The sequence below is a fragment of the Mytilus californianus genome, unplaced genomic scaffold (genome assembly GCF_021869535.1).
Source record: "Mytilus californianus isolate M0D057914Y unplaced genomic scaffold, xbMytCali1.0.p SCAF_7, whole genome shotgun sequence".
Lineage (NCBI taxonomy): Eukaryota > Metazoa > Mollusca > Bivalvia > Mytilida > Mytilidae > Mytilus > Mytilus californianus.
The window spans coordinates 85,618,661-85,641,590 of NW_026262723.1; the positions used below are offsets into that span (position 1 = coordinate 85,618,661).

General features: G+C 31.9%; 1 protein-coding gene across 2 annotated transcripts in view; it reads left to right on the forward strand.

Moving 5' to 3' along the window:
• Window positions 1-13: 13 nt before the first annotated feature.
• Window positions 14-22,930, forward strand: part of LOC127707699 (ubiquitin carboxyl-terminal hydrolase 7-like) — a 46,914-nt gene continuing 23,997 nt past the window's right edge. The window contains exons 1-13 of one of the 2 annotated variants that reach the window (XM_052212376.1): window positions 14-159; window positions 4,877-4,978; window positions 11,357-11,459; window positions 11,786-11,884; window positions 12,273-12,343; window positions 12,748-12,812; window positions 14,200-14,288; window positions 14,516-14,624; window positions 18,425-18,555; window positions 18,962-19,016; window positions 19,609-19,689; window positions 20,999-21,089; window positions 21,741-21,823. In XM_052212376.1, the coding sequence (XP_052068336.1) occupies window positions 132-159; window positions 4,877-4,978; window positions 11,357-11,459; window positions 11,786-11,884; window positions 12,273-12,343; window positions 12,748-12,812; window positions 14,200-14,288; window positions 14,516-14,624; window positions 18,425-18,555; window positions 18,962-19,016; window positions 19,609-19,689; window positions 20,999-21,089; window positions 21,741-21,823 (1,107 nt within the window). In that variant the 5' untranslated portion in view covers window positions 14-131. Of the gene's footprint in view, window positions 160-214; window positions 516-4,876; window positions 4,979-11,356; window positions 11,460-11,785; window positions 11,885-12,272; window positions 12,344-12,747; window positions 12,813-14,199; window positions 14,289-14,515; window positions 14,625-18,424; window positions 18,556-18,961; window positions 19,017-19,608; window positions 19,690-20,998; window positions 21,090-21,740; window positions 21,824-22,930 lie in introns of those variants that run through there. The other variant, XM_052212375.1, reaches the window with a different exon arrangement.

Below are 22,930 nucleotides of genomic sequence, written 5' to 3' on the forward strand. Positions count from 1 at the left end.
TAAAAACAATTATGACGAAAATAACCGAATAGTAACGAATTCACGCGCCGGAAATACTGTCGAAGACAAATCACCCGCCTTTATCATCTTATGTTGTGATGCATAAAAACAGTAATCACTGAAGACAGAAAATGACCGCAAAAGTCAGCAGTAACAATGGTAACAACTATTTTCAGGCAAAATTGAAAATTACAAATAGCTATCCCATGTTGCCCCACTTTCTACCGCCATCTTGTTTATTTTCATTCGCAATATCGGCATATCATTCATGAATTTTACTGAAAGAATATGCCTGTTGTGATTCCCCTTCAATGGGGATAATTTTGCAGACATAGGGCGGGTTATAAGCAAGCAGAAGGTGACCGTTCCGCCAAAAAGTCCGTCAACTCCAGGGCGAGATCGCAACAAAACGGTCACTTCAAATCACACCGCAATGAACCATGTGAAAGACGGAAAAACACTTACAAATGAAAATGTTGAACACGATGTTGAGATGGAAAACCATCTTAAAACTGGTGTGTATATGAAATATTTATTAATTGATCCAAGGTATTGCCACACCTTGCTGATAAGTTAATACTACTATTATAATTGCTTTGTAAATTATCTAACAGAGCATGATTATCCTCGCAAAAATGAAATTTATATAGTTGCAGCCTATGGACGATACCTTGGTCATCTTGTTCAGTAAGCCAACTCTCTACCAACTGAAGTATAAGAGCAATGGTCCATACACCTTATTGCTATTAGTGTGCCATTGCTTTACATCACAGATATTACCATAAATTTGAACGATAGAGATTGTCATGGCAATGCCACAAGGAAAAGCGAGTGTTGTATGACATTTATAGTTCAATTGTCGCTGATTCACAAATAGCGATAAGGTCTATTGCCACAGCTAATGATGAAGGTTATATATTAAAAGCAACAGTATCAAGGACAAGGGTCTGGAAATTTTTTCATGTGTAGCCATTTGACAAAAGATGTCCCGGTCTGATTTACATTGTCATGCGTGTCAAACCCTTTGTCTGGTAAACAATTTTGATCTATCAGTTCTTGAAAAAGTCAGGGATATGACATTTATCCTGTTTGTTAATTGTGTTGAGCAAACCTTGACTTCGTGATTACAAACTTGTCTATTCATCTAGACAACTTCATTGCAGTCCTGTTTTTTATCAAGTTAAAATGCCTCAATTTATATAAAAATGTGTAGGTCTGGCAAAAACTCTAAGAGTCTGACAAGGTGGACTAGTATGTAAGATCCATTGTCTGGCACACATAAAAAAGATTTCAACATGCTACTTTTATTATTGAAAAACCAGAATTTTTTGGTCAGATTCAGGGGCTGCTCTGGCTCCAAAAAAGTTGGAGACAGAAAAATTGCCAGCAGCTATATTTTGTCGCCAGTTTGGAAAAACTAGGAGCCAACTTTAGAAGCAGTCTGATTCTTGATTTCCTCTACCAAAATTGAAACCATGTTCAATTTAAATTTCTTATGCACTGCCCATTATTTAACTTTAAGTGATGATTTGTCATGTCATGTCTTGCTTTATCATATTATCATGATTATGTTTATTCTTCCTTTCTGTGAAAGAACAATAGCTAGGATTTTGAGGCTTCATACATATTGCATGTTTTTATTTGATTGTTTATGTCTCCAAACAGGGACTAATAGGAATTACATGATGACTCTATTGGTCAATGTTCCTGTCCTTATAATTAGCTTATGGTTTTTATATGCTACAGAATAGAGGAAATGTTTTTAAATTAAAAAATAAAGAATAGAAAAAATGGGCAATTAAATGAAGAAAAGAGAAAAAATTGGGTATAATATACAGAATAGAGAACATGTGTATACAAAATAGAGCACACAGAAAATGACCTAAGCCCCCTACCCATCCTGCTACCAAGACCCTCTTAGCTTTGCCCATAACTCAAAAGACCTAAACTTATAAGTCCTTAAGTCAGAAGTATGTAGACAGATCTTGAATAAGTATCACAATACTAGAAAAAAATAAAAATTGAGTTATCTTTCTTTATTTGGGTGTACTCCTTCTTCTGAGGATTATACACGGAAGAAGTGAATATGATCAATGGCAGCCAGTTGTGTTATTTTTCGCATCAAAAGTAACTACAGGCAAAGACATATTGCATCTGAATTTACCATTTCTTACAGAATTCAAATACAACAATGTTTTTTAATGAGTTTATTATGGTTTTCTTCTTTCTTTCAACTACGTTTTCATCATGAAACTATGGTAAATGTTGCAAATTGTGTTGAATTTTATTCTAGCTATCAAATGGCACTAAATCAATGTTTTTGGGAATCATACTTGTAAAAGTGGTTTTAAATGAGTAATAAATGTTTTTCTCTTTTATTGGGCTTGGTAGTAATTCACTTTTCAAAATAAAGCTTCTAATCTGGAACTTGTCAAAAAGAGGAAAGAAGCACTTGCACGCATGTGTAATCCATAATGAATATACACAATGATACAGGCATGTTTTACTGAATGTCAAGTTCTTTATTTTAGTGATATATTAAAGAAAACTTTGATTATAAATCTTAATTATCGATAGCCTTTGCTGAAAAGATTCTTCATAATGAAGTCAATTGTCTGTACATAATCAGTATTTTGTGCTGTCGTGTGTCAATGTAACAGCCACTATGTTCCATCAGTTACTTTGTTCCGGCGGAACTTTTCAACTAGTTATTTCGTTCCGATGTTTCCAACTAGTTGTTTTATTCCAAGTGCAGTCGAAAAGTTCTGGAAAAAAGTAGCTAGTTGAAAAGTCCCGGAGCAATGTAGCTAGTTGAATAGTTATGGCGGAACAGAACAACTAGTTACATCGTTCTGAATATACCATATTTCGTCCTTTTTGTAGAAAGAGGGGGAAGAATGAGTATCAGTATATATAAGAGCAAATCATTAATTTACAAGAATACCCAACGCACTGAAAGGGGTTTCTTTGGGGACAAATATGCAAAATTTAAGTTGTATTTCATAGCTCACATAAAACGGAATAAGTTACATTATCATGCAAATTTGGTATTCATAGTACCCTCAAGAGAGGGAAGAATACCTCCCTCCTCATGTGGTTCTTTGCATCAATTCTCCAAATGGAACTTTGTGACTGGTTGATAAGTTCCGTTGGAACTTTTGGGCTTGTTTGTTAGTTCCGGTTTTTGTCGAGCCTGCGACTTTTGTCACAGAAAGCTCAACATAGAGATAGTGATCTGGTGGCTGCGGCGGCGGCGTTAGCTTACTTTTTAAAAGCTTTATATTTTAGAAGGTGGAAGACCTGGATGCTTCATACTTTGTATATAGATGCCTCATGTTACGAAGTTTCCATCAGTCACATGTCCAATGTCCTTGACCTCATTTTCATGGTTTAGTGACTACTTGTAAAAAAAGTTCAGATTTTTTTGAATGTTAAATTCTCTCTTATTATAAGTAATAGGATAACTATATTTGGTATGTGCGTACCTTGCAAGGTCCTCATGCCCGTCAGACAGTTTTCACTTGACCTCGACCTTATTTCATGGATCAGTGAACAAGGTTAAGTTTTCGTGGTCAAGTCCATATCTGAGATACTATAAGCAATAGGTCTACTATATTTGGTGTATGTAATGATAGTAAGGTGTACATGTCCAACTGACAGGTGTCATCTGACCTTGACCTCATTTTCATGGTTCAGTGGTCATAGTTTAGTTTTTGTGTTTTTGTCTGTTTTTCTAATACTGTATGCAATAGGTCAACTGTATGGAAATATTTTACGATGTTCATGTCAGTCTGGCAAGTTTTATTTGACCTTGACCTCATTTTCACGGTTCATTGCTCAATGTTAAGTTTTTGTGTTTTGGTCTGTTTTCCTTATACTATATGCAGTAGGTCAACTATATTTGGTGTATGGAAATATTTAATGATGTATAGTCCGTTTGACTTCTATAAATCTTCAAAAATAATGTTTTTGTTTTGAATGGAAGGCTGTTACACTATTCATACTTACTCCATCAAATATTTTATATAAAAAAAATAGAAGTAACATAGAGACCTAATGGGTAACTTTTTTTATTATTGGCCCAAAATTAGGATATTCATAGTAAGAGTTCGTATATATCATGCATTAACATACATCAAGAAAAAAAATGTTTATTTATAAAAATGAATTTTTAAGAATTATTTTTTGAAGATTTATAGAAGTCAAACGGACTATATTATGAATGATGGTAGAATTAGGTTCTACATGTATTTATATTTATTGATTATATCATGTTTGTATATTAACTGAAGAGAACCTTTGTAGGTTTTGTGTGTATTTCACAATCCAATTTGTTTAAATGTTAACTAGGGTCTATACTTATTGAAATTTTTGTAATTCCAGAATTATAGGACTTTAAATGTCGAAAATAGGGACACGTGTTGTCCAATAACTCCAGTATGCTTTGCATGATTAACTTCAAACTTTACCAAATTATTAGGAATGATAGGCTAAGGGTCTCAGTCTGTAAACATTTTGATGATTTTGTCATGTGTGCATCCACCACATCTCCACGCTTCTAATCCTTTGGATTTTGGCATCTTTATTTCAATATGCTATGACTATTCAATAAAATTCTCTTTAAATATACTTAAATGAATACTGATGATATGAATTTCTGTTGTCCAAATTTAAATGTATGATACAATTATTTACAGACAGAAAAGCAGTCATACATTTGTACATGGCACAGTTTAACCAAAAGAACTTCAGAATTACAGTAGTGGAAGTCCAGTCAAACAATCTTTGGTACAGACAAGGCTGGCAAAGTTTTGTAAAATCTTTTATACATGTTATATGTAATTATTTTTCTGATATTTCTTTTCTTAATTTACAGAGGAGGACCAGGAGAGGGGAGAGGATGCCAACATGATTCCAGTAAATGGAGACATAGACAATGAAAAGGGAGCTAATAACCAGGAGGAAGATATGGAAGAAGGTAACCATAATCGTAAATGTCAGAAACTTGTCAAAGATCTGTGTTGTTTTATGTTTTATATTTGTATAGGGACTCACAATACTGTGTTTCTGCCAATTTTATGAAAACTGCCTTCCTTTCCAACACCTTGGACCATAAATATTCTTAACTTCAACATAGGTAATGGTATTTATCACTAATCAGCATTGACATGCATCAAAATTCTTGCCTCTGACAAAATTTCAAAGAATACAAATCAAATGATTGAATCAAAATTTTGCATGCACTTCACCTATAAAAACAACTGCTATATGAGGTCCTCATGGATGATAAGTTATTGTAACTATGTTTATCCTTATGATTATGGCAAAAGCAGTTTTATTGGGAAAAGACAGCTTTAATCCACCAATTCCCTATAGGGTTGGCTAGACATTCTACTTTCCAAGTCTCTCACGTAAACCATTTTGTATTTTATAGTTAGAAACAACTCAAAATTTCCTACTGATTTGATGAGAAGGAGATTAACAGATTGACTTTAAACATTGTGCTACACATTTCCCTTCTGTTTCTTGTGAAATTATCGTATCTTGAGCTCTCCCTTTCACTATATATATGTTTCTTTTACAATCATGAAAAATCTGTATTTACGAAATATTCCAAATATACCCAGCTAGTGACATCATGTTGGGAATTCCACGCTTCCTAGAAAAACGGATATCCTGTACTCATTAGTATTACAATTATTCGCAGAAATCGTGTATGATTATGAAATCAGTATTTGTCTAAAATACATAAATATTAATGAAGTTTCTTCACGAAACACAGAACTATCTTCATGTGCTACTTGTGCAAAGCAAAAAGTTAACGGACTGTAATTGTGACATAGGTGGCGTTGTTTTCTTGTCATGCATTAAAGTATCATTTTGTACCCTTACCATTTCGTACCTCATTGAATATTTGTATGAATGCAACTTTGTTCCTCATGTAATATTTATATTTATTAAATGAAATGAGCAAATAGTCATTATACAGATAAATCAGCATGTGTTATACTGTTGACCTCCCCCTGTTGACATAAATCATGAGTAAATATTATATTGCTTTTCGGCCCAGTCCAATACAGGTAAAAGGCAGAAAAACAATATATGATTTTCACTTCTGGTGGCAAATTTTTGCTTCCAAATTATGTACATCTTTACCTGGAATAGACGTATATAAAAGAAATTGGAAGACACATTTTTACACGACCGCAAAATTTGTCGTATATTGGTATCATGTCGTTGTCAGCGTCGTTCGAAGACATTTGGTTTCCGGACAACAACTTTAGTAAATGTAAATTGAAATCTATGACACTTAAACACAAGGTTTATAACCACAAAAGGAAGGTTGGGATTGATTTTGGGGGATATAGCCCTAACAGTTTAGGAATTAGGGGCCAAAAAGGGGCCCAAATAAGCATCTTTCTAGTTTCCAGAGAATAACTTGTGGAAAGGTTTATGGATCTCTCTGAAATTATACCACAAGTTTCCATACCGCAAAGGGATAGTTAGGATTGGCTTTGGGGGGTTATGGCTCAAACCATTTAGGAATTAGGAGCAAAAAAAGGGGAAAAACAAGGGTTTCCTGGTAAATGGACAATTAAAAAACAGTACAATGTTATGTTTGGATTACCTCCCTTACACTGCTTTTAAATTATGTATAAAGAAATGTTGTATTGTCTTGAGGTGATTAGCTGTCAATTTATTTTTATACGACCGCAAATTTTTTTTTAAATGTTACTATATAAAAATGCTGATTAAGGAATATTTTTTAGCCATGATTATGTATGTCATTTTCTATTTTAAGACTTTTAAAGGGGGGGGGGCGTATCCAGCTGCGCTCAGCGAAGCAGTTTATTTTGGTTTGGTCTGTTTCTCAGATACTATAAGCAAAAGATTAGCTGTATTTGGTGTATGGAATGAATGTAAGGTGTATTTGTCCATCTGACTGGTTCCAGACTTGGGGTCAATTACATTGGAATGTAATTAATTAAATTACACATTACATTGCAAAAATGATCAATTACACTAATTACCATTACACAGTTTTTGAAATGTAATTAATTAAATTACAATTACTTTACTAAAGTAATTAATTAAATTACACATTACATTTTATCATATTTTTTTAAACATTGTTTACAATATATATCATGTATATATAGCATGTGTAAAATATTCATGTAAGCTTACAACATAGTTTTAGCATTGCATTTGATCATCATAAGAAGTTTTAATGTTTTGTCATTTAGTCTACATCTCTCTGGTCCGAATACTTTGTTTGGACAAGAGCTGATATGACCAATATTGCTAGATCATAAGATGTGTTGATGGAAGAGGGAATGTGTTCCTATCAACTTGCCAATAAATTAAGGGGTATTTTGACAACTCAGAAATGAAGTCATTTAATTAAGTCTCCCAAACGAAGTTTGGGAAGACTTATTGTTTTTGCTCAGTTCTTATTATTATTATTATTCTTCTTCTTCTTCTTCTTCTTCTTCTTCTTCTTCCGCCGCTTTTAAATTTGAACTTGTCCGCACCTGTTCTCCAAAACCGCTTGTCAGATTAACTTAGGGTTTCACAATATGTTAGACTAACATGTCTAGTGGTGCAATCAGGGTTTTGTTTGTGCAATGGGGTTTATAAAGGGGTACTTTGAGGGGCAAAAAGAAAAGAGGGTTTTACTATAGAACCCTATGGGATTTTATTTTTTAAAATTTTCAAATGATTATAAATTGAAAACCGTTTGTGATAGACACAATCTTTTTAATTGAAAATGTTCTAAATGATAAAGCCCATTAAATGAAATACAGGGTTAGTCCCCAGGGGTCACCCCCACCCCCTGCCATTTAAGAAAGTTCTAATATCTTCTAAGTGGTCAAGATCCCCACCCCTAAACCATATATATTCTGGTTTGTCATGCTAAGATGGTTTGAATGATATACAGGGTTAGTCCCCAGGGGTCATCCCGACCCCCTGCCATTTTTGAAAGTTCTAATATCTTGTAAATGGTCGAGATCCCCACCCCTAAACCATATATATTCTGGTTTGTCATGATAAAGCACATCAAATGAAATACAGGGTTAGTCCCCAGGGGTCACCACCACCCCCTGCCATTTAAGAAAGTTCTAATATCTTGTAAGTGGTCAAGATCCCCACCCCTAAACCATATATATTCTGGTTTGTCATGCTAAGATGGTTTGAATGATATACAGGGTTAGTCCCCAGGGGTCATCCCGACCCCCTGCCATTTTAGAAAGTTCTAATATCTTGTAAATGGTTGAGATCCCCACCCCTAAACCATATATATTCTGGTTTGTCATGATAAAGCACATCAAATGAAATACAGGGTTAGTCCCCAGGGGTCACCCCCACCCCCTGCCATTTAAGAAAGTTCTAATATCTTCTAAGTGGTCAAGGTCCCCACCCCTAAACCATATATATTCCTGTTCGTCATGTAATGAACATTTGAATGACGTATAGGGCCAGTCCCCAGGGGTTCCTCCCCACCCCCAATGTTCTAGTATCTTGTAAATGGTCGAGATCCCCACCCCTAAACCATATATATTCTGGTTTGTCATGCCAAGATGATTTGAATGATATACAAGGTTAGTCCCCAGGCATCACTAATGCATATAACTTAACTGGACCAAACCAATTTTCACTGGACGTTGCCCAATGTCAGGCGACCCTGGGAATTACGAATTATGGGAGCTTCGTTTGGGAGACTTCGTAACAGCATCCTGTTACAATCATTTCTTGTTCAACATGATATAAATAAAAAAAATTATGAATAAATTAAAAATGTCTTCATGTTTTTTTACTTTACAAATATTCAAAAGTATGCTTGTCACAATATTGAAACTATTTTTAGTACAAACAGTGTGTAATGTCTAAATATCAGCACTATTTTGCTAATTAGATAAAATACATGTAATAGTGGCATTGTCCCTAGGCTGTTTTATTACACATTTTAATCTGATTAATTGCTGTTTGTTTATACAGCTGATAATTTTTATTTCTATAATCCTTTTGTGTATACTAATTCGACAAAATGATTTTGTGCAGTAATTCTAGATGAACTGTCTAAGAAAGAGTTACACATTTGTTTGAACATAAATACATGTATTGATGGAATGTATATATACATGTTATCAATCTATTTAGATAAAGATCTTTCTTAAAAACTGAACAACACTAATATATGATTCTCACATGTTTTAAAGTTATAAGACTATTAAGCAAACATTTCTGTATGTCAATTAAATACTATATTACCATAATTTCTTATCATTAACGCCATAAAAGTACATGTAATTGAAATGTAATTCAAAAGTAATTTAGCATTACACGCTTTTTTCATTGTAATTAAATTACCATTACATGTAATTAAAAAAATGCTCAATTACACATTACATTCAATTACATGAAAAATTGTAATGCATTACACTTAATTACCATTACATTTTCAATTACCCCATCCCTGCTGGTTTCATCTGACCTTGACCTTTTTTTTTGGATTCTTTGGACAATGTTTTAAGTCTTTCCTGTTTGGGCTATATCTATGATACTATAAGCTATAGGGCCACTTTATTTGGTATATACCATGGAATGATTGTTAGGTAGACATGTCTGTCTGGCAAATTTTCATGGTTTTGTCCATTTATCAAATACTGTAAGTCATTGGTCAACTATATTTGTTGTTGTCTCGTAAGGTTCATCAGACCTTGACCTTTTCATGGTTCATTAATTTAGTCAATGTTCAATTTTGGCAATCAGGTCTGTTTTTCTGGCCCTTTGGATTACAGTATCTGAGTATATGCAATAGGCCAATTTTATTTGGTGTATGGTATGAAATTTAATTTAATCAAGTAAAGCAGATGAGACATTTCAGCATGTGCACTCTTGTTGTCATTTTAGTTAATAGTTGCATTTTATCAAGTTAGTTATTTGTGATTATAAATAAAGTTGCCTTCACAAAGACTAAATAATCTGACCTCGTCCACCATATTGAAATTCAAAATATTTCACAATGGCTTGCTTAACTGTACCTACTATAAACATGATAAACAAGATGCTTTAATTAAGATTATTACTAAACTAATTTATTAGTCCCCTACCGACGAAGTGGAAGGGGACTTTAGGTTTGCAATCTGTCCGTCTGTCTGTCCGTCCGTCAGTCCGGTAAATCAGCTTTCCACACTTTTTTTTTCGTTCTTGAAGATATTGATTTGATATTTGGTATATAGTTTTTCCATGACAAGTTATAGATCAAGTTCGAATTTTGTTCCGGTCTGATGATTTAGTCCAGAGTTATGGACCATAACTCTGGACCATATCTAATGTTAGAGTACTATGTTAAACCATATTTCTGTACAAAGGGAGATAACTCATTTTTTAAAAGACATTCTTTGGTAAATTATTTGAAAAATTTTTGGCAGGTTTGTATGTTATTTTCAATTTGTATAAACTAATTTTCTGAATGCTATATATATATATATATAAAAAAAATTATGAAGTGAAATCCTTAAATTAGATAATAATCTATTTTTATTAATGTATATATTACATTACATTGTTTAGATAAAAATTGTTGACATTTTATAGAAAAGTTAAAAATCTATATTACTTTCATTTTATAGATAAGTTACTATTTTATATTAGTTTCATTTTATAGAAAAGTTACAAATCTATATTAGTTTGTGACAAAAGAAAAGAAAAAATATTTGGAACTATTAGTTATATTTGATTATAATTTGAAAATGTGACAAAAGAAAAGAAAAAATATTTGGAACTATTAATTATATTTGATTATAATTTGAAAGTAGATATACACTGTATTACATCATATCTAATCTTCGAGAACTATTAATTATATCTAATGTTATAGTGTTTTCACACTTTTTTTCATCATGCTTGAAGATATTGATTGATAATTGGTTTATAGTTTTATCATGACAAGTTATACAGATCAATTTCGAAATTTTGTTTCAGTCTGATAATTTTGTGCAGAGTTATGGTCCTTGGACTTGTAAAATTCACTCATTTAATCAGTTTTCCACACTGTTTTTAGTCCTGCTTGAAGATATTGACTTGATATTTTCTAATTGTTTACACCATGACAAGTTATAGAACAAGTTAGCTTTTTGTTCCTGTATAATGAATTTTTACCCGGTAGGGGACTATGTATTGCCATGCAATACTCTCAGAATGCTTGTTACATTTATGTTCTATGTAAGAAGACTATCAAAAGATACCCAAAAAAAATAGAAACAATGGCTGTCTTTTCCCTCAGAGCTCCCAAACTCTTTGATTTTAGGTCCTATGAACATGATGAAAATGTAATCTTGTATATTTTCAGATGAAAGTAGAGCTGAAACAACATTTACCTATACAATTGAAAATATAAGCAAACTGAAAGATAGCATTTTGAGTCCATCATGTATGGTTAGAAATCTTCCTTGGTAAGAATTCTTATATTTATATTTATTTTGCAGATCAAACTTCTGCATAATATAAAATAAGAACTATTCAATTGTTCTTACCCCTGAACATGTTGAAATTGGAAAAAAATCTTAGGAAAATGTATAATAATAATAGAGAAACGAATGTGTTTTTTTTTTTTTATGAAATTGAAATATCAAATGATATTTATAAATTTAAACAATGATTTATAATTTTTTCCCCTGCATTTATTACTACAAAAAATATGTTTAAATATCTGCAACAGATTGCTTTATACAAAAAGCTGCAATATCATAAGTTCATACATTACATGTCATCTTTACAGGAAAGTCCTTGCAATGCCTCGCTGGAGCCAGAACCCTGAGAGACACAACCAAAAGACCCTTGGTTTGTTTCTGCAATGCAATGGGGAATCTGATTCAACGTAAGAATCTTTATTTTATTTAACAGTGGAATGAATGTGTCCTATTTGGAATTATGATTTCCATTTATATTTTTACTATGTCTTCTGGTCTTTTTGTCTGTCTGTCTATCTGTATAAAACTTGAGTTTTAGAGTAATATAGTTAACCATGAAGTTGACTTCACATCAATGTGGAAATAGGATAGTTCAAGCAGGGCATGGTGTCGTATGGGCTCATATTCGTGTTCAAGTTTAGATAATGTTTAACATAAATCAGATACTTCTGTAGCAAAGACAGCATATAAAACTCCAATTTGAAATGATGATGTATTTCTGTGATTAATGAAACAGTTGATATTCTAGCTTCTACTTTAACAAATCACATTTATTATGTATAAATATTTTTTTAGGTCATGGTCATGTAATGCAACAGCAGCTATTAAAATTGTTACACACAATGATGCAGAGCCTTTTACAAGAAGTAAGTTAATATAAAAATAAGAAGATGTGGTATGCTTGCCAATGAGTCAACTCTCCACAAGAGACCAAATGACACAGAAATTGACAACTATTGGTCACCGTACAGCCTTCAACAATGAGTAAAACCCATACCGCATAGTCAGCTATAAAAGGCCTCGAAATGACAAATGCAAAACAATTCAAACGAGAAAATAATATTTATAATTAGTTTGCCATTGACTCCCAGTTTTCATGATTATGATAAAAACAATGCAATGTAATTGATTACATTTTAATTTGTTTTGTGTATTTGTAAATTGATTTATCACATTTTACAATAGTTAACTCCATGTCTGAACTTTGATAAGAGGAAAGTATGGAGACATGTTTTTGTGTAAAAAAAAACTTTAATATTTGTTGTTGTAGAAATCCAGCATTTATTCTATAGTAAAGAGAATGATTGGGGATACAGTCATTTTGTTTCATGGAATGTAAGTAATGGCTACGGCAATTTATTTAGACAGTTTTGTTTCTCAAGTGATAAATAGATTAAGACATTCCTTTTTCCACATCTGACCTGTTATCATCCCTCGACTGATATCAACACTCAGTCTAAAGCCCTCTGGCAGAAAGTGTTAAATATTACTTTCACTAAATATCATTTTGAAACAAAATATTACAAACTCAGTGTCAGATAGATATATATATATATATCATAGAGAGTTTTATGGACTGAAACAAAGCTAATGTCTATGTACTGTAAATCAACTTATTTTTCGTGAATACTTTTTCCACATTCAGCTATTTCTAAACAATTTCACATTTTTGTTACTTATATTCCAATTGTGTTGAGGTATTCCTATAGGGGAATATCTAAATTCAACAATTTGTGACCATTTATATTGACATTATTTTGTATTGGAGAAAATAAATTGCTTCTGAAAATTTGTTAGTTAACAGTAAGGGAGATGACTACTATTTAGCCCAAAGTGACTTGACTTATTTGCTATATTACAATGATCTATAAACTAATAAAAAAAAAGTTTTTTGTTTTTTTTTACTATGATACAAAATTTATTTTAAGCCATTTTTATGAATCACTGTTGTATTCACACTACATACATACAGAGTTTGATAATTAGAAATGCAATTGCTTTATTCTTAATTACACAGAAAATGAAATGAATATTTTATCTTTTTTTTCTTCAAAACATTCTTTGTTAATTTTCATGACATCATAGTATATTATGCTTATTTTCGGGCTTTTCCCATAAGTTATATGATATATGGCCCACTTGATGTATAAAAGATAAAATAAAAAAAAAAAAAACAAGAAAAAAGCTTAATATGCTATATGTAAATATTTTAACATTTATCATTTGAATTTGAATTTTGAATTGTTTCAATGCAAAATTAATGTTAGGTTAGCTCCAAAAAAACATTCATGGCAACTTGAGTTTGCCACTATTGGTGGGTGTTAAAAGTTATGTTGTAGAAGTTTACAATGTCCAAAATTGTGTGTATGAGTGGTTACTCTCTTTCAAAAAAATATGAAAACAACACTTTGTAAATTTCATGCATCCAAAGTGCTATTCCTGGGTCCCAAGTATGTTTTAATTGAACAGCCCTTATTTCAAAATCAAAATAATTTTATTTTTTAAATAAATGAGAGTTCTTAGACATGAAAAAATGAAGGTTAAGAATCAAGCCTTTAATGATACAGAATTTCTATACAGTTAATTCAAATTAAATTATGTTTAAAAAAATGTAACATACAACACAAAATTCTAGTATGACTTTGTATCCAAATAATATTGAGCAGTTTACAATTTACATCTTATAAATCTTGCATTACTTATTTGCAAAATTTTAAAACAGGAATTAATGGATCCAGCCAAAGGTTTTGTGAAGGATGACAAAATTACAATAGAAGTATATGTGAAAGCTGATGCACCTCATGGAGTCAGGTAAATTATATTTTAACACTTATGCTGTATTTACATAACAGACACCTGTCATATGACCTTGATTCATTACTCATCACTCAAAGGTAAATTTGATATTCCCTGAAAAGAAGTAGGAATTATTAAAATCTTTCTGTTATAAAAATAACCTCCAGGGAATAACTTATTAAGATTTTCATGAATATGAAGGAAATTGATTATTTTCATTGAGCTTTTTTGTCTTATTCCAGTTGGGACTCAAAGAAGCATACTGGTTTTGTTGGATTGAAGAATCAAGGAGCAACATGTTACATGAATTCTCTGTTGCAGACACTTTATTTTACTAACAAACTAAGAAAGGTAACTTCCTTCCATTTATTATCCTTTCTTTGTATCCTGAACTATATGTTTCAGCTTTTGGACAAAGAAAAATTATAAATGTGTTTTGTGTATTATACTTTTTCTAAAATTTCAGTCTTCCTTTGAAGAAAAGTCTTCTGTATAACTTGTCTTATTATGGTGTGGTTTTCAATCTGCTTTGAAAGAGCTCTCACCCTTACAGTACTTGAGGAGTTTGGATAAAATGTATAGGAAAGGTTAATATGAACAATATTTTGATTGTCTTTATACGCCTGTTTACGGGACGTATTATGGTATACCATTGTCCGTCCGTCGTCAACATGTCGGACAATAATTCAAAAAAAGCTTTCACCAATTTTCATTAAACTTTGGTGAACTGTTTATATCTATTGACGTAAGCTCGCTTTCGGTTTTTATAAATTTTAAATTTTACGTTTTCGAGTTAGTGGATTTTATTCATGAAAAATGGGGGAGTTTTCTGACTACAACTCAAAAATGCTTTGAACAATTTTCATGAAACTTTGGTGAATTATTTATATATATTGACGTAATTTCCTTTTTGATTTTTAAAAATTTCTGATTTTACGTTTTGGAATATTGGGACTTTATTTATAAAAAAGGGGGGATTTTCCAGTATTTGGGACAATAACTCAAAAACTTCAGTTATGATGAAACTTTAGTGACTTGTTTATATCTATTGAAATAAGCTCCCTTTTGTTATACGACCGCAAAAAAATTTTTGTGGTCGTATATTGGTATGACGTTGGCGTCGTCGTCCGAAGACACATTGGTTTTTCGCACTCTAACTTTAGTTTAAGTGAATGTATCTCTATGAAATTTTACCACAAGGTTTAATACCACAAAAGGAAGGTTGGGATTGATTTTGGGGGTTATGGTACCAACAGTAAAGGAATTAGGGGCCAAAAATAAGCATTCTTGTAACTTCCAGACATAACTTGTGTGTTAGAGTATGGATCTCTCTGACATTGTACCACAAGGTTCCATATCACAAAAGGAATGCTGGGATTGATTTTTGGGGTAATTGCCTCAAAATTTTAGGAATTAGGGGCCAAAAAAGGGGCAAAAAACAAGCATTTTTCTAGTTTCATGACAATAACTTGTGTGTAAGTCTATGGATCTTTCTGAAATTGTACTACAAGGTTCCATATCACAAAGGGAAAGCTGGAATTGAATTTGGGGGTAATTGCCGAAACGTTTAGGAATTGGGGGCCAAAAAGGGGCCATAAATAAGCATTTTTGTCGAGCCTTCGACTTTAGTCGAAAAAGCGAGACATAGCGATCCTACATTTCGTCGGCGTCCACAAATATTCACTCTGTGGTTAAAGTTTTTGAAATTTTAATACCTTTCTTAAACTATCCTGGATTTCTACCAAACTTGGACAGAAGCTTTTTTATGATCATAAGATAGTATCCAGAAGTAAATTTGGTAAAAATGAAATTCCTGTTTTTCCGTATTTTACTTGTAAATGGACTTAGTTTTTCTGCCAGGAAACATTACATTCACTCTGTGGTTAAAGTTTTTAAAATTTTAATAACTTTCTTAAACTATCCTGGATTTGTACCAAACTTGGACAGAAGCTTGTTTATGATCATAAGATAGTATCCAGAAGTAAATTTGTTAAAAAAAAAATTTCATTTTTTCCGTATTTTACTTATAAATGGACTTAGTTTTTCTGCCAGGAAACAATACATTCACTCTGTGGTTAAAGTTTTTAAAATTTTAATAACTTTCTTAAACTATCCTGGATTTGTACCAAACTTGGACAGAAGCTTGTTTATGATCATAAGATAGTATCCAGAAGTAAATTTGTTAAAAAAAAATTTCATTTTTTTTCGTATTTTACTTATAAATGGACTTAGTTTTTCTGCCAGGAAACAATACATTCACTCTGTGGTTAAAGTTTTTAAAATTTTAATAACTTTCTTCAACTATCCTGGATTTGTACCAAATTTGGACAGAAGCTTGTTTATGATCAAAAGCTAGTATCTAGAAGGAAATTTTGTTAAAATTTGTACCTGTTTATCCGTATTTTACTTATAAATGGACTTAGTTTTTCTTCCAGTTAACATTAAATACAGTCTGCAGTTAAAGTTTTTAAAACATTTATTAGATTCATAAACTATCCTGGATTTATACCAAACTTTGACAGAAGCTTCTTACAATCAAAAGATAGCATCTAAAGGAATATTTTTATTGATTTTTTTCCTCATTTTTGTTGAGCCTGCGATTAACAGCAAAAGTAGGCGAGACACTGGGTTCCGCGGAACCTTTACGAATTTTTCTAGTTTCCAGACAATAACTTGTGTTCAAGTGTATGGATCTCTCTGAAATTGTACTACAAGGTACCATACCACAAAGGGAAGGCTGGGATTGATGATGGGGGTAATTGCCTCAATATTTTAGGAATTAGGGGCCAAAAAGGGGCAAAAAACAAGCATTTTTCTAGTTTCAGGACAATAACTTGTGTGTAAGTGTATGAATCTTTCTGAAATTGTACTACAAGGTTCCATATCACAAAGGGAAAGCTGGGTTTGAGTTTGGGGGTAATTGCCCTAAACGTTTGGGAATTTGGGGCCAAAAAGGGGCCAAAAAACACATTTTTCTAGTTTCCAGACAATAACTTGTGTTCAAGTGTATGGATCTCTCTGAAATTATACTGCAAGGTACCATACCACAAAGGGAAGGCTGGGATTGAGTTTGGGGGTGATGAATCATAAGGGGGTTCAAAAAATTGGGGGGGGATTTTTTTTTTTTTTTCCTTTTTTTTTTCTTTTAAAATTTTCCATTTTAAGTTGGTTATTTCTGATTTATATTTAAAAGCAAATAATAATGATATGGTAGGAGATACACACCAAACAGGATGTGTAAATAATTATATAATAAGTATTGTGCAATAGCAAGAAATTTTCAATTGCACAGTATTGCACAATAGCAAGAAATCTTCAATTGCACAGTATTGCGCAATAGCAAGAAATATCCAATAGCACAATATTGCGCAATAGCAAGAAATTGTCAATTGTACAGTATTGCGCAATAGCAAGAAATATTTAATTGCACAGTATTGTGCAAAAGAAGATACTTCGTATAAATTGCTTATTTCTTGACCAATTTCAATGGGGTTTTATTCTTGAATTCTTGGGGTTCTTTAATATGCTGAATCTAACCGTGTATTTAGTTTTGGGATTTTGGGCCCCGTTTTTAAATTGGTCCACATTGAGGTCCAAATGGTCCAAAATTAAACTTTGTTTGATTTCATCAAAAATTGAATTCTTGGGGTTCTTTGATATGCTGAATCTAACCATGTATTTAGATTTTGGATATTGGACCATAATAGGTGAACCGTGAATGTCCAATTTAAAATTTTTAAGTTCTTAGACCACATTCATTCTGTGTCAGAAACCTATGCTGTGTCAAATATTTAATCACAATCCAAATGCAAAGCTGTATCAAGCTTTAATGTTGTGTCCATACTTGCCCCAACTGTTCAGGGTTCGACCTCTGCGGTCGTATCAAGCTGCGCCCTGTGGAGCATTTTATTTTATTATAAATTTCTGAAATTACATTGCGGAGTTATAGAACTTTATTATTTGAAAAATTGTTGAAAACTTTCCACTTGGCGACGGGCATATCATATGCTCATGGCACAGCTCTTTACTAAACAAAACCTGTGCCAATCCAGAATTTTTATGTGAGTTTTTGCCAAATAAGTCCCTAATCTTCAGGTTTGATCACTGCATTTTCATGCATGTTGTTTACCAGTTAAATATATTTATTTAAGGCCACCTATTTGATGCCAACAGAGAGTGATGACCCAGAGAAGAGTGTTCCATTGTCCTTACAGAGAGTATTCTATGAGCTGCAGTTTGGTGATAAACCTGTAGGAACAAAGAAACTCACTAAGTCATTTGGGTAAGCTTGTTGTATATTGAACAGTCATGATTTCAGAAGAAAAAAAGCATAAAAACTTTTTGGAAAGCTAAAGATCATTCATTGAGTAATGGAAATTTAAACTAGCCTAGGCCTACATGTGACCTATGGTCATCAATGATATTATGTTGCTCACTCGTTTATTTTATCAGAATATCAAATTTGTCTGCATGGGTTAGTCATTTCAATGTACTTAATTAACATTGTCTCTGAAACTTAATATTTTATCTGAATAGACAATAGCTTAAAGTGAATTTTTATCATGTATTAGTTGTGGATTTTAAAATGTTTAAGAGACGGAAAATCAGTTTAATAATTAAGTTAGAAATGGCATTAGAAGAATTTTAATCAATCGCTTGATGATTATGTCTATACATGTGTATTTTAGGTGGGAAACTTTTGACACATTTATGCAGCATGATGTACAAGAATTGTGTAGAGTGGTAAGTACAGCATTTGTCTTAAATTTTAATACTTAATGAACCGTATTCATACTGTTACAGCCCTCTTTAAATTTTCATGTTTTATTTATTAATTTTCAGGATGTAGGCAATACTACAGCTTGAGAGCAATTAAAAGTGGAATTGTGAAAAAAGGAATTGGAGTTGTTATGAATTATACAACAATTTGAATGAAAAATTACCTTGTATCAAATCAAAGAGTAGTTGTATAATTGCTGTTCAACATTTTTATAGTCACTGGAAGGTCTCCAAGGATTTAAAAAATAATTCATATATTATGATAACTGTAGCAATACTAAGAGTACAGTTAAATAAATAAATTGTTTGGAATTTGGCTACCAAAATGTGTTCTGTAATGAAGTGATTATAACTTTTCTTTAGGGAATAAATAACATGTAGAAATAAATTAATTTGGTTGGAATTTGAGACAAAATGTGTTTTGTAATGAAATGCTCATAACTTTTTACAAAACATCATTATTTTTACAAGGAAACAGCCTCATCATTTCTATAAGTAAGAAAGTACAATAGTGCAGTCATTTTTGAAGAAAAAAATTTATGAATTTTTCTTCCAGTTATTGGAAAATATGGAAAGTAAAATGAAGGATACAGTGGTGGATGGAACAATACCACGGCTTTTTGAGGGCAAGATGTTGGTTAGTATACTACTACAGTGTTCATGTATGTTGATGATACATTCATATGTTTAATGAAAGAGGCTGATTAAAAATAAATAAATAATGCTTAAATGTTAAACAAAAATTGTTTCCTAAGAGTTCTGTTTTAGAAGAAAGATTCATGAAAGATTTGTAGATGAATTGGCATCCATGCATTGTTATTTTAAAAAGGAATATGATGCTGCACATACAAAGACCAAGACCATTCCATTTCTGTATCTTTTATTTAGTGTTTTTCATTCCATATATACAATCTGTTACTGATACTTTGCACAATTTAAGTGATTATAATTACTTTTTTCTTGAAATGAATATGCCATATGTTTTAACAATTTCATTGGCTTGAAATGATTTTAATGCAAATTTATTTATACCATATTCAGCCTTGTATAGTTCGCACTGATACATTGTCCGCACCCCCAAATTGAAGTTGAAAATGCTGGTAAATGATCCTAGAACACTTTAAAATAAGTCAAAATCACAAGAAAACCCAATTGAGAAACTTTGTGTTTGTTTAAACTGGAAGTTCGAAATTGCACGTGTAAATGAAATAAATATGGTGAGAGTGTACAGAAAATCTGTACTTAAAAGATATCACTAGAATATGACTTTGAAAGTAAAACAGTTCCATCCTTATGTAAAATAATGTTTAACATATCCATCACATAAATGTTTGAAGGATCTTAAGCTAAAACAAAATACATGCATCAGTATGAAACACCAAAACGGAACAAATAACCGATTACATTTTGTAGTGCATAAGCTGGTTCCCGGCTGACTCATACACTTTTTTCTTTCCGTTAAATTCAAGCAGATTCCAGTTTATTTTATGCAATGCAGTGAAAAGAAACGAGAAATTTGTAATGAAGCATTTAATTTTGTAATTTATCAGTTTATATTTGATATTGAATAAAAATTGCATATTAATATGGATTAGGTAAATTATTAGTTTTGAAAATGATAAGAGCGCCCTCTACAATTTCAATAACAAACATGGGGGAATGTAAACAAACCTCGCAAAATTGGAATTTTTCTCTTATATCTTGCTTATAATACTCTATAGTCCGCTCCCCTGTCTGGCAGGTTCAATTTTGGAGAATAAAACCGCAGACTATACAAGCCTGAATTCAGTAATAGAATCTGTTTCTGTAATCAAAGGAGGTTAAAAATCTCATTTAATTCTGTGCTTAATGGCACATATGTCCAGTTTCATTTTTCCTTATCTGGTACAACACGTGAAAGTAGACACAGATTTTTAAGATTTATAAATGTTTATATTTTGTTTTAGTCTTACATCAGATGTAAGCATGTTGAATATTGCTCTCAGAAGGAAGAGGCATTTTATGATATTCAGCTAAATGTCAAAGGAAAAAAGAATGGTAAGGAAAGCATGAATACAATATGACATTTTAATATTTCAATATTAAAATAATCATATAGAAGGAATTGCAAAATTTTATGATTTATTAGACAACTCACTTAATACTAATATAATTTGAAAATTCTAACATTTCATAAGCTGTCAAAATAGCAAACATCAATAACACATGATGAAGTAGACAGACAATAGAAAGTGTGTCACTAATAAAACTGGACTCTAGCTTGATGTTCAGTACCACATATTAAGTTAAATAACCATTTAATGTTAATGTTTACAAATGTCAGAGGCAGGTTGGGTATCCTTATTTGTAGACAATTCTGAGTATTCCTGATCTGTACAATTCCTTTAAGCTGTAGTGACAAGTATATAAAGACATCAGATGAAAACTCTTCAAAGGCTAAAACAAAATGTCAGCAAGATTAGATGTTCAATAATATTGAGTATGGAAATGCCTTTTTGGTACATTTCTTTTAAACAGTAGTGACAAGTGTCGGAAGAAGCGCAAGAAGCTAAATCAAAATGGATGACATATAAGTGTAACTCTTAAGAAATATCCTCTATTTGAAAAACATCAAGGTTCTGTTTTTGAAGCAAAAGAGGCAAGAAGATCATGTTAATCTGTAATGAAATGTTTCATTCCAAATTTCAGTTTATGAATCATTTGATGACTACGTGAAACAAGAATCTCTGGAGGGTGATAACAAATATGATGCTGGGGATTATGGCCTTCAGGTAAGATGGTATACCCTTTTTTAAACTCAACGGATGCATTACTATAGCCGAATGTATTAGAATAGAAATAACAGTATTGTATTAAAAGAGTTGCCACCATCAGTTGAGGATTTGACATTGACAAAAACTTGCTTCTAATAAAGTTCTGTTATTCCTTAAATGTAACAAATATCTGTTAATAGCTACATTTGTCTCATCTAGTTTAGAATTGGCAGTCAATTTTAAATCTTGTAAATGCCCTATTTAGCATGCATTTTACTTGCACACAATTCCTGTTGCGAAACTTCACATACAGTCAAACCTGTTTTAAGCTGTCACTCTTGGGAAGTATCAATAGTGACCGCTCAAGAGAGGTGACCTTTGAAATGAGGTTCCTCAAAAATCTGATTACGACATCGCCCGAGGCCAAGACCAGGTCAAATTGTTTTAGTGTTATCGTACTTGCAAGCAGTGAAATAAAAAATGGCGGATCCCGGCACTGTAAATTTTAAGAAAAATTCAAAATATGTTAATATTCTTGGAGAAATAAGTCCCTGATACTGTTTTCTATGGAAACTAGAAAGAGGGGAACAAGGCGAATTCAAAATTTACCTTCTATTGCGCAATCTTGGTTGCTAACAGATTTGGATTTTCATTTTGACATCGATTTGACAACTTATAGTTTTCGTCATACAGATTTTTGGTAGTTAAAAACATTAAAATGACCGTTGTTGAAAGTTAAAATGAGGATTTCGTTTGAAAATAAGATGAACGCTGACCGCTGAAATAATATAAATTACATGAAGAAAACATTAGGGAGGGTTTGAACGTTTTGTTAGAGACAGGTGACCGCTGAAACAAGGTGACTGTTAAGGCAGGTTTGACTGTATAAATTTATGATATTTTATAATCTTGGAACAAAACAATCATATTTTCTATGTACTGCATTTTTATTGAATAATGTTTAACTTTCATGTTAGTTGTTAACTTAACCTTCAATAATTGATTGATAATGAATTGTTGGATGTTCATACATTGTAATGTCTAGTATTTTCCATTTATACCTATAGCTTTCATCTTTTATATATATTTAGTTAAAAATGAAACATAGACTCTTCTTATACCATT